Genomic DNA, 12,567 nt, shown 5'->3' with positions numbered 1-12,567 from the left:
CTCCCCTTTATGGCTTTGTTAACATAACTTTTGAAATTCCAGCCAATAAATCAATCAGGTTTCTTTGTATTATACACTATAATAAAAAAAATGTAAAGTCAGTATTTAAAAAAAAAAAAAAAAAAAAAAAAAAAAAATTATATATATATATATATATATATATATATATATATATATATATATATATATATATATATATATATATATATATATATATATATATATATATATATATATATATATATATATTTTTTTTTTTTTTTTTTTTTTAATTCAGCAGGAAAATAGTTTAAAAGTGGATAAATTACAAGAAATGAATTACAAGATTACTGTTTTCACTGTATTTTTCAATAAATGCTGGTTTAGTGAGCATAAGAAACTTCTTTCAAAAATAGAAAAAAAACTAGTGTATTGTTTTACTGACCTTAAAGGGATAGTTCACCCAAAAATGAAAATTCTGTCATTTATTACCCACCCTCATGTCATTCCAAACCTGTAAGACCTTCGAGCTTTCTGCCTCCTATAGACAGTAACATTATTACCACTATCAGGGCCCAAAAAAGGTAGTAAATACATCACTTAAATAGTCCATGTGGCTCCAGTGGTTCAATCTTAATTTTATGAAGCAATGAGAATACTTTTTGTGTGGAAAAAAATATATTGAACAATATCTTCTAGCCTGTGTCAGACTCTTACGCTGTTGAAGCAGTGTGTAAACTGCAGCGTTTACTAGTTCTACGGCAGTCATGGTGCTCACGTGAACAGCGTTGGCCAATGATAAGCCTGCGTTCTGGAAGCTCTGCATTGTTTACAGTGTGTCAACAGCGTAAGAGTCTGACACAGGCTAGAAGAAATTGTTGTTTAAAGTCGTTACTTTTGTTTGGTTTTCGCACACAAAAAGTATTCTCGTCTCTTTATAAAATTAAGGTTGAACCACTGTAGTCACATGGACTATTTTAACAATTAGTCAATTCTTTACTACCTTTCTGGACCTTGAAAGTGTTCATTACATTGCTGTCTATGGAGGGATCAGAGAGCTATTACAGTCTTATGGGTTTGGAACAACATGAGGGTGAGTAATAATGACAGAATTTGCATTTTTGGGTGAACTAACCCTTCAAAAATAGGAATTATTGAGCAGTGAAAGCATTCTGCTGTGGAACACATGGGTTTGAAATGTTTTGAAATGTGACAGAAAATGTTAATGTTTACTGCATATCTGTGATTAGTAAACTGCATTTAACCACCCCCACAATGTGAGTTAATTGTGTGTTTGTTTTTTTATTGTCGCAGTAAAAGCCTTGATCATATTTATGATCTCTCTCACAGGCTCCACCCACACACTCACTCCCATTAAATACCTAAAGCATCTGCAGCACCCAGACTTCCTGGACCCCAACGCGGCCCCTGAGGACCAGCTTCCTGTAGAAGATAAGTAACAACAAGAAACAAGGTCTGACCTTTTACCATCGTTTAAATATACCTGTTGACATTTTAATCATTACATTTAGCACTTTTAATTATGTAGATATCTTTTCATTCGCTGTAAAATGAAACAAAATGTGCCTTGTTTTCTTGTTCTCTCCTTTTAGAATGTGGTGACATCTTCGCCCTCCCTCACTATTCTGACATCCTCAGTGACATTATCGACTCCTCAATTCACACACCCATACATTGTTTCCACACTTCAGCTATTTTCAGGCAGTCTGTCTTGTCAGCAATAGGCTATAGTGATGTATATTATTACATAAGTAGCCTCTGTACCATTCATAATCGCCTAAATATGCAAAGTTTTTCTGTTTTAACTGAAATATACATAAGGGAACAAGCTCAGTCAGTCATGATCAACAAACAAGGAACTATTTAGGTGTCATTATGCTTTGTTGGTAACATAGGATGAGTCGACTTGAGTGTAACTACAAAGAATAGATCATTTATATACTCTCAATGGACTGCAAATAGAGTTTGAGATTCCAGTAGTTTGGCCTGCTCTACAGTGGTCTGGTGCGTCTGCCAAGCATGATTGTGTCTGTTGTGTGATGATCATGTTCATTATGGATGTCCCATTATGAATATCCGATGCTTTGTGTTTTAACCTTGTGGTTAGGAAATGATAGTTACAAGTTTTGTATATTGATTGTGTTCATGTAGTAAATTTCTGATATTCTGTTCTTTTAGACATTGTTTTACATATTCCGTAAGCACAGAACGACTGTTCCTTGTGCAGTGATGTAGTATGATTGCTTTTTATGTTGTAATCTGTTATTTATTTACACTAAGAATACAAATTCATGAGTATAAATATACAATATGTATGCCATATTTAAATTTGTTTAACACAGAGGTTAAGAACTGCAAACCACTGTCTTGTGCGTATATTCAAATAAACTGGCTTCAGTTAAGCATTGGATTATGACATTTCTAAATTTTCATGCCATGCAAACTCACATTAGGGTATTTCTTATAATGTTATAGAAAATAATATTTTATTATTATAATATTGAAACAATGATCATCAGTTGGTGCTGTTGGTGGATGTTGAATGCTAAAACATTAGGGGTGTAACAATAATACCCTCATGTTACAATTCGATACATCTCACGATAATGAACTCACAATATGATATTATTGCCATACTCCAAGGCATATTAAAGGGTCTGTGATTAAATGCTAAATTTGACATTACGTTGGCGGTGGAAATGAATATACTTGGACTTGGTGCTGGTAACTCACGGGACAATGGTGCCACCAGAATATAAATATTCATGATTCTGAAGCTGAAATTACAGAATTATTTTTTATTAGAATTATATTAGACGAATATGCTTGCACTCTGTCGCTGACTAGATATAAATAATGTATGCCACTTTTTAATGCTAACAAAGTATTTGGCATTACCCAAATATTCCCCCATTGCATTATTAAACATTATATATAGGCCTAATAGTTTAATGTAGTACTGACACTAAAACTTTTTCTCACAGCCATTCTCATTTTGGGTGACCTATACACAATAGACATGATCACTATCCATGATACATATTGTTGCCTTTTTATATTGTGATATATTGTGACACCCCTACAAAACGTTACAGCAAGTTAATAAGACATTTTCAAACTTAAATGTTACATGTCCTAAAAAATGACCTGAAAGATTTGGAATTGTTTCAAATTAATTGCAAAACCAGACAAATTAATTTATATATATATATATACAGTGCCTTGCGAAAGTATTCGGCCCCCTTGAACTTTGCGATCTTTTGCCACATTTCAGGCTTCAAACATAATGATATAAAACTGTATTTTTTTGTGAAGAATCAACAACAAGTGGGACACAATCATGAAGTGGAATGAAATTTATTGGATATTTCAAACTTTTTTAACAAATCACGAACTGAAAAATTGGGCATGCAAAATTATTCAAGGGGGCCGAATACTTTCGCATGGCACTGTGTGTGTATATATATATATATATATATATATATATATATATATATATATATATATATATATATATATATATATATATATATATATATATATATATATATATATATATATATATATATATATATATATATATATATATACACACACCTCCCAGGAGGACCTACCTGTCGATTGAAATCATCTATAAGGGAATGATACAATATGTCCCAGGCAGGAACCCAACTTCTCTCCTCCGGACAGTAACAAATCTGTATATGTGCACTGAAAAAAATGACTTTGTGGTATGGTAAAATCTATTACATTAATTCATGTAATTATTACATTGTAATATCAAGTTTAAGTTGGAACTATATGTCTTAAGTAAAATTTACACAGTCTATTCATGTAATAACTTAACTGAGAAAAAAAAGAGTAAATTTTATCATATATTTACAAATAATATTTAATGTTTTATAGCCACAGCACATGCACCTAAAATATTAAGTAAATTTTAATCTGAAAAGCAAAGTGCATTTGAAAATGCGCACTAATTTTTCGCAAAGATCCCACTTGTTCAGTGGTGGCAGAGACGGTCATTGTGATGTTGCTTTTATGTGGCTGAATTCTCAATAAGTTTTGACTTTTAACTGAACGTGACTTTTAATCACAATAACAGTATAGCTAAAGCTACATAAGCTACATAACTCAATAACCTATTGAGAATTAATAAGAGTTTTTTTATGTCACCATTATGGCGATTAGTGTTTTCTTTAGTTGGGTAGTTTGGCGACTTTTTAATGTTAGTGTTTCTCTCACTGCTGTGACTGAGTTTGCTATGGTAAGAAAAGCAGAGAAAACACGATCAGATGCTTTTGTCCGCTTGATGATCAGAATATGATCATTGTGTAGTGGCTTAATTCACCAATCTTATACCTGAGTATGAGCAATATACTATTAACCTTGTTTTATTCTAGAAAAGATCCAGCACAGTTTTAACCAGAAAAGTTGAATACATTTTGTAACAGACTGTACACTAAGCACTTTGAACTCCTGCAAGCTTTTCTCACACACAGATATCAAGATTCAGCCTAAGAATCTCAACAATGGTGACATGCTTCATGCCACAATGCATTCTGGGTGCATCATGCAAAACTCAGAAATATCAGCAATATTCACTTGGGTTTTGTAATTGGATGCAATGGTAATCTGAGTGAAAGTTACAATCTATGGATGAGTATTGCCAGTGCAATTTACTTGTGTATTTTACATAAAAAAATAAGTGGTTCTAGTAAGTAAATATTACTTAGAATAGCCAGAGTAAAGATTACAAGCACTTTCTGTGTGGAAAAAGTTGCCTAACTTCTTTTAAGTAAATGTCACTCCAAATTTTTTTCAGTGTGTGTGGTGTGTACACACACACACACACACACACACACACACACACACACACACACACACACACACACACACACACACACACACACACACACACACACACACACACACACACACAATTAAATATATTGCTGCAAACCATTAAAAACATGCCCTTCATTTGAACACACGAGGGCACCAAAACACAACTTCACCAGAGAAGAGAGGTAAATGCAGACATCAACACTTTTTAGGTGGACGAAACGAGTAATAGCAATATGATTTAACCAAGTAATTAATATATGAATGAACTAGACATATAATTCAGTCTTTAAATATTTATTTAAGTCTCTTTTCCAGTTTGGCATAAATCATAAATATTTCAGGCATAATATTGATACCCTCAGACTGTGTACTGTCTCTACAAGGTATTGCTCTGTAATCAGCCTACGATATTACAGTTCCTGTAAAATTACATTATGTGTTTCACATTGCAAAGTACAACAGGTGACAAGCAACAAATAAACAAAAAGAAGATCCCTTTATGAACTTAAAGACAGACTATCTGCATAACAGTGGTGTATGAATAAATCATCTAAAGGAAAGAACATCCTTTGGGGTTGAAAAACGAATATGCTTATATGTTTCTATACTATGTGATGATGTTTTGGTTTCATATTTGACATTGTATTAACAGTATGTGCAAAAAAATATATATTACATAAATAAAATATATACAGCTTTACATAATTTTACCTATGTACAATAACTCTCTGTATGTTGCATAATCAGGAGCCATGCATTTACATATAACTGAATTACTGAACATCTGCTCTCTTCAAAATAATCTTGATAACCCATCTCTAAAGTAAGCACACAGATATAAAAGAGGGCTGAAATTTCGGGATGAATATTTGTGAGAGAGAGAGAAAGACAGGGAAAGAAAAGAGGGAAAAAAGCAGAGGGGAAACAATGAGATAACTCTAGGATCATCCTCCTCGCTCGATCCATCTTTCCAGGAATAATTCTGATCCTCCAGTCAGATATTATAGTAGTAGTGTATTAATATCACATTTCAGTGCATTAATATTTATTTTCAGTAAGTACTAATGAATTCAGGTCCTCATAATAAAATATACGAAAAACCTTCAGAATCAAGGAAGAGTAACAAAACACCTACAAAAAAATAAATACTGTATGCCAAATGATTATATAATTAAAGTGATATGTAATCTTCAGGTGAGTTTCTCATAATCAGGTGTGTGTATGGAAGAAAATTATTTTATAACTATAGGAATTGAAATTGATGAATAACTGATGATATACACACAATTCCAATCAAAAGTTTGGGGTCAGTAATTATTATTAATTAATTTATACTTTTATTTACATAAATATAAAGTGACGACTTATTTCAACATCAATTCAAATAAGAAATGTTTTTTGAGCACCAAATCAGCATTTTCAAATGATTTCTGAAGGATCATGTGACACTGAAGACTGGTGTAATGGCTGCTGAAAATTAAGCTTTGCCATCACACGCATAAATTAATTAAAGGTACAGATAAATTACAAAAATGTTAAATATATTCAAATATAAAACTTATTTTAAATTGTAATACTATTCCACAATATTAAGGTTTTTACAGTAGCCTATATTTTCAATCTAATAAGTCCATCCTCGGTAAGCATAAGACACTTAGTTCAAAAACATAAAAAAAATTCTTACAGATCCCAAACTTTAACGGTAGTGTGTGTATATAAACGTTGTTGAACAGTAGAGTTGGTGGCACAGATTTGACATAACCCTGATTTTGTCCCTTTCAAAGACTTGACCATTAGTTTTGGCTTAGTAGATCGTCCACAGAAACATACCTTGTTAATACAGTAAATGTGTGACGGCTGGTCGCTGCTGGAGCAAGAACACAGACGTAAGGTGGGTGTGTTGAAGCGTTTGAACTCTAAGCTAATTGTGACTCAGACATGACAAGCATGACTCATTCGGCCCCTCTGTGCGGACGTGTAGTAAAGTGCCAGGTCTCTGCGGTGCTGTCAAGTGAATCTCTCGAGGGGCGACTTCTACAGAGCAGAGTTGAACTCGGCGATCAAAAAGTCGACATGGTCTTTGTCTTTGGTCTTAAAAGCCTCTGCAATTACTCGAGTCGCCTCCCGGTGCTCCATTCCTTTAAGTGGCACGCCGTTCACCTCCAGAATCACCTGACCCACCCGTAACTGCCCACTGATATGCACAGAGCCCCCCTTCTGGGAGACAGAAAGAGAAAGAGAGAGAGAAATAAGCAAAGAAAAGTCTCGGACTTTCCAAAAGAGAGAGATCATCTATCAAAAGTGCGAGAGAAAAGACAAGTGGGAAATGGGGGAGAAAATGAGAGCTTGCCCTCTTTGATATGGCACTTTATATTGAGAGGTCATTAGCTGACCTCCTGTCATGGTATAAAGATAAAGTGCCTGAGGACAGGTGGAAAGAGATAACCAAGACGAGCGTTCTGGTTGTCATCTTTTGTTCAGCTGGAGGGAAGGTGGGACTAAACGCAGGCTAATAGCCCAGCTGCATTTGGGCCAACAATCTCCTCTATAGTCCACGATCAGGCACTAATGGTCACACCATTAAAGCGCTGATGCTGTCATATAACCCTGCTGGGGTCTTATTTAATTAACATATTTTTTTTACATTTATTACAAATTAACTCAACATGACATCTAAGCAGTAAATGCCTGATTAAAGACTGAATGGTGATTGCTCTTACACTGAACAGTTTGATAAGATTCAAAGTGGATCTTAAGGAGTCTGAAAGAGCGGTAGCCATGGTTACACCTATGACATCGGCTCATTGTGCAGTGCGTTTCTTTCAGGTTGGATTCAGTACATAACAGTGTCAGACAGCATCTGAGATCTCACTCTAACATGCTTTTTAAAAAAAAATAGTAAATAGCCATTATGCCTGTTTTGTCTTTGAAATATGATCACCAGCACTTTTTTCTCTCTGAATATGTCATGTCACATTGAGATATATTAGCATTACCCTGGCATAAACACAATCAATGACTAACATATTGTCAGGGTCCTGTCACTTCAGTCTGTTTATTCTTGATTTAGTGGCAGAGCTCTGACACTCCCTCTGTCTTGAGGATGTGAGAATGCGGGTTTCGAGTTCCCTTGGGCTGTACGCTCTTCTGTCCGCATGTACGTTGTGTTATTTTGTGTGCTTTTGTGTTGTCATGTTCTGTGTGGACCATAGACCGTAAAAAAATATGGATGACTCGACATCATCCGTTTCCGCTTGCCAGATTTGAAGCTTTCAGGCGGGGGTGCACGGCGCTGACATCTTGGGACCGAGTCTGTGCAGTAGCGATTTCGGGACCGGAGTTGCGCAGTAGAGCGCAGGAAGTAGAGCAGGAAGTACAGCTGCTATATCAAAAGCCCGCCCACACTCTCGCAGATGCAGAACAATTAATTATGTTGGTGTGAAATAAACAGTTATGGAAATGTAGAAATTAAAGCTAAAGCTCTAATCTGCTCCCAAAAATTTCGAAAAAAGTCCGTTAGTGCCTCAGTGACAACTTCACTCAGAGAAGCCGTCAGTCTCAGCTGTCAATCATGACGTCACACCCCCCGTTTTTATAGCAAATCAAATAACTTTATATATTTAATAACTCTATATCAAATAACTAACTCAAACTAAACTTATTTTTAAAATGAACACCTGAAATGAAATCATCGTGATGATAACTGCCTTCAGTGACATAAACTAACTTTGGGGAAAAAAATTTAAAGTGTAATTTTATTATTTAGTTTGCCTCGCGTCCATTAGAAAACACAGAGGGGCGGATATACTGGGACTGGTCACCGGGGGGCGATCGAGGCGCGAAAGCTTCAGTAAATGAGAGGGAGACTGCAGGCTTGGTGTGGACGTGCCATTGGCTTGGTGAGAGCTCTCATTGGCTGCAAGTTTGGGTCATGTTTTGTTTGAGCACATGGCTTGTCATGTTTGTTTCTATGTGCCATGTGCCCTCCTGTCTATTGTCTAAGGGTATGTTTTTTTACACAAAACCGTTTCCAACTAAACACTTTTTATGCGCTTTGGCCGTTCATTTACACAGCGTTTAGGGGGGCCTGAAACACAAGCTTTTGAAAACGGTTGTAAACAATGCCTTTACCGTCTCTATGTAAACAACATTACGTGAATTGTGAAAATGGTGACGCCATGCACTGAGGTGTTACATGTTCATGCATCCATATTACATGTTTAAGGGGTGTTCCTTGAAAAAGTGACATCGCCATCTGCTGGCCTGGCAGCATAATACAGCCTTATTAGTCATTTTGGCAGATCTGTCTGAACGGGGATCGTTTTGACAACGTTGTCATCTGTTTTTAAGTACATTGCCATCATGTAAACAAATGCTAACCCTGCCCTTCTTGTTATCTGACTATCGGATTATTTGCTCCACCTCTCCTCACTCCTTACCCGATTTGTTTGCTTTCCCTATTTGTTCTCCTTGTGTTTTCAGCCTTGTGCCAGTTCGCCGTCTTATGTACCATCCATTTCCTGAACTGCCTGATCCCGTTATCATGTCGAGATCAGCTTTGTACAATTGCCAATTGCCAATTTTGTTTTCCCCCAAGGGGTTGTTTTTGTTTTAGTTTTATTTTATTAATAATAAAAAGCCCATTGTTTATGAGTCCTTGCCTTATCCCTTTAGCCAACCCTGACACCTATTTACTATTTATTAGCTCAAAATCAAAACTAAATCAAAGCATTCTGTTAAATATTCTTTCCTATGAAGGTCTGCCTTTTTAAGACAATCAGCAGAGGAATATTCTGACCAAACAACACTTTAAAAATGTATCTCTTTACATTTGCTGGAAACAATAGCTTAATATTTGCTAACACTGGTACACTATTTTGATGCTCCGAAAGAGACATTCTACTGGCTATATGTAAGTATTTTCATGTACATGGAAACTTATTCTACTAACCCTAACTTAACAGTTATATACATGTAGTTGCAAAGTTCTTTAGAGTTAGTAGAATGTATAAAGTTGTATAAAGATCTTAAAAAGTATAACCCAGCTGTTATTTATACTAGACTAGGGTGTGTTCAAGTTCTCCTGGGTAGTTTGTTCTACAAAAAATAAATAAAAATAAATCTACTTCTATAAAATAACAAATAAAGATTGTGCATTGGATGTGATTCGTTTGTTTTGATTTAGTTTATGAGGATTCTGTAAACTTAATCTAAAATTTCGGTCAAAGGTCAAACTGAGGTGACATTCATGTATGTTCAGCTCACAAATACAATCTTTCTGACATGACCTGAAAACACCATTAGTCTACGTTCAGACTGTCAGCCCAATTTATTATTATTTTTTATCCGATCGAAATCCATTTAGATTTAGTAAGAGTGAACAGCAAAAAACATCAAATCTGTTTTGTGCTACATTCATATGTGGTGTGAAATCCTATTCAAATCACATTTCTGAAATCCGTTTCAGTCTGACTGCTCTCATCGGATTTTGCATGGTTTATGTGACTTTCTCATGCCGTGTAAAACGTCAGATGTTATTATAGTAACCATGCTGAAACAAGGTTGTGTTGTTGCAAAAGTGCCAGACAAGCATAAAATGACAATATAACAGAGATATGTTTTGAAACCAGTGAAGGCAACAGAACGGAATAAAGCCACGCATACCAGCCTCTGTTTCTGCCATAATCTAATGTGGCGGATACACATTGTCATGTTGTAAATAAAACAACATCTGTATTACAAACCCTTTAATGTTGTGGTTGCTGTTGTTTTTGGCATATAGCTACCAACACAACATCATTTCCATAAGAACTAATGCAGATTAGTGCAAAACAGAAAGAAAGGCATGGACTCACAAATGGGATGTGATACATAATGTGGACAGTCAGTCAATCATTTTAGATCAGGTTCCAATCGGATGCAAAACTAATCTGACAGTGTGAACATAGCCTTAGACAGATTCCTCCAGTCTTTTATCCAAAACCCTGCCCTCCAAAGATGTGTCGGCCAATTCAATGTCAACACACGCAAAAAGACAGAGAGTGTCTCTGATCGGCAAAAAAAAACCTCTTCTTTAAAGAGCCCAGGGCTGTCTGGTAAAAAAATATTCTGCACTTTTTAATTATGGAACAAGTCCAGATGGGTCTGTGACAGGCTGCGTTCTTCTGTGACCTTTCCAATGGTGAGATTTACACATGCTGGTTGTGTAAACTGACATTCTATGCAAATTTCAAGGATACTCTACCAATCAACAAAGAATACAAATACAGCAACCCCGCTACAGCACTTTGTCCTCATTTAGCAGTATCATACATCTCTATAAATGCTATTGTTACATAGATACAAGTTGTTAATGTCATATTTTTTCACCCCCTGAAGCTATAGGCATATCACTAGATGCTTGATCCCAATCAGGTTTGAATATGCAAGCAAACACATTTATGTGCAAAGCCACTTTGTGCTGAAGGGGAAGTCTCTCACCTTCATGTCGAGTGAACACAACACTGATAGAAGCAAGCACACAGACACATGCACATAAATGGGTCCTGAATGTGCTAATGCGGGGAAAACAAACTACAAAACTTCCTGAAAAGTTATAACTAAAGACCAATCGAGCATCTTAACACTGCAAGATCTAATAGGGAAAGAATAATCCGCATCATGAGTCATTTCTAATAAGAAAATTGGAATTGTTTTGTCATGCAGCCATATGATGTGAAAGCAGGTTTTACTGACCTAAGCATTCATGTGTCTGTGAAAGAGCAGCTTTTAAAAGCTTTCTGAAACCACATTATATAAGTTACAACTGTATATTGTACCTTGATGATTGTAATATCAGCCCTTCACAGTACATTAGCTACCCTTTCCATTAGTGGAACAAAAGGTACTTTCGGGGAATAGTAATTCTAAGACTTTTATGTTAACATTTCATATTTGTTACAGCCCAAAATTTCTGTGTGGCTGAGTTTAAATACTTCAGAATGTCTAATCAACATACTTTATAGCTCTGCACCAAATCCTACAGCATCAAGCTGCGTAGCTTTCTAGGCTATTAGCTACAGTACATAGGACGTTTTTACATAGGACGAAGCTCATAAGTGACTGATCTGGAATATTCTACATAGGAAACAACTTCACAAGTTCAAAGCAGTTTAGACTTGAGTGTCATGTTGCTAAGCTAACAATATGACATTCTTATAACATTACATTACATACACGCATTTGTGGTAAATCAATAAGGTCAAAGGTGAATTCAGTAAGAATGTTGCGTTCACTAGAAGAGGCATGAAATCGCTCTCACGGACATTTTCCTGAACCGTTCCCACCTGGTGGAATGACCTGCCGATGTCAATTCATGCTGCCGAGTCTGTAGCCATTTTTAAAGGGATCCCATGGTGTTGAGACTTGTATGGCTTAATATAACATAAATGATGTCTCTTACTGAATTATGTGGTAGAAAACCCATGAAAGATCTACGTTATTTAAAAAATCGATTTTATATTTGGACCATGGGCGGCGCCATTTTGTTTGCGTTCTAGGTTGATGACGTAGAGTGGTTGAACTCCTCAATCAGCTGGCATTACCCGTTGCTATTTTTACCACAACGCAACTCGAAAATTGTTTCAGAGTTAAACAAAACCAATGAATTGCTTTGTAATTGTACTTAAAACACACTCAAACATACATGTGCACACAAACTCACCTACACAAGTCACAAAC

General features: G+C 35.7%; 2 protein-coding genes across 2 annotated transcripts in view; one reads left to right on the top strand and one right to left on the bottom strand.

The window, feature by feature from the left end:
• stxbp1b (syntaxin binding protein 1b) overlaps positions 1–2,402 on the top strand; it is a 45,940-nt gene extending 43,538 nt beyond the window's left edge. Inside the window, exons 19-20 of the mRNA XM_067440173.1 lie at positions 1,330–1,453; positions 1,593–2,402. Coding sequence (XP_067296274.1) covers positions 1,330–1,439 — 110 coding nt within the window. The 3' untranslated portion in view covers positions 1,440–1,453; positions 1,593–2,402. The remainder of the gene's footprint in view (positions 1–1,329; positions 1,454–1,592) is intronic.
• Positions 2,403–4,961: 2,559 nt separating this feature from the next.
• The window catches only part of whrnb (whirlin b), an 80,735-nt gene continuing 73,129 nt past the window's right edge, over positions 4,962–12,567 (bottom strand). Inside the window, exon 12 of the mRNA XM_067438890.1 lies at positions 4,962–7,065. Within this exon, the coding sequence (XP_067294991.1) occupies positions 6,883–7,065 (183 nt within the window). The 3' untranslated portion in view covers positions 4,962–6,882. The remainder of the gene's footprint in view (positions 7,066–12,567) is intronic.

The sequence above is a fragment of the Pseudorasbora parva genome, chromosome 3 (assembly GCF_024679245.1).
Source record: "Pseudorasbora parva isolate DD20220531a chromosome 3, ASM2467924v1, whole genome shotgun sequence".
Taxonomy (NCBI): domain Eukaryota; kingdom Metazoa; phylum Chordata; class Actinopteri; order Cypriniformes; family Gobionidae; genus Pseudorasbora; species Pseudorasbora parva.
The sequence above is the reverse complement of the archived record's forward strand: the minus strand, read 5'-3'. Positions and strand labels throughout refer to the sequence as shown.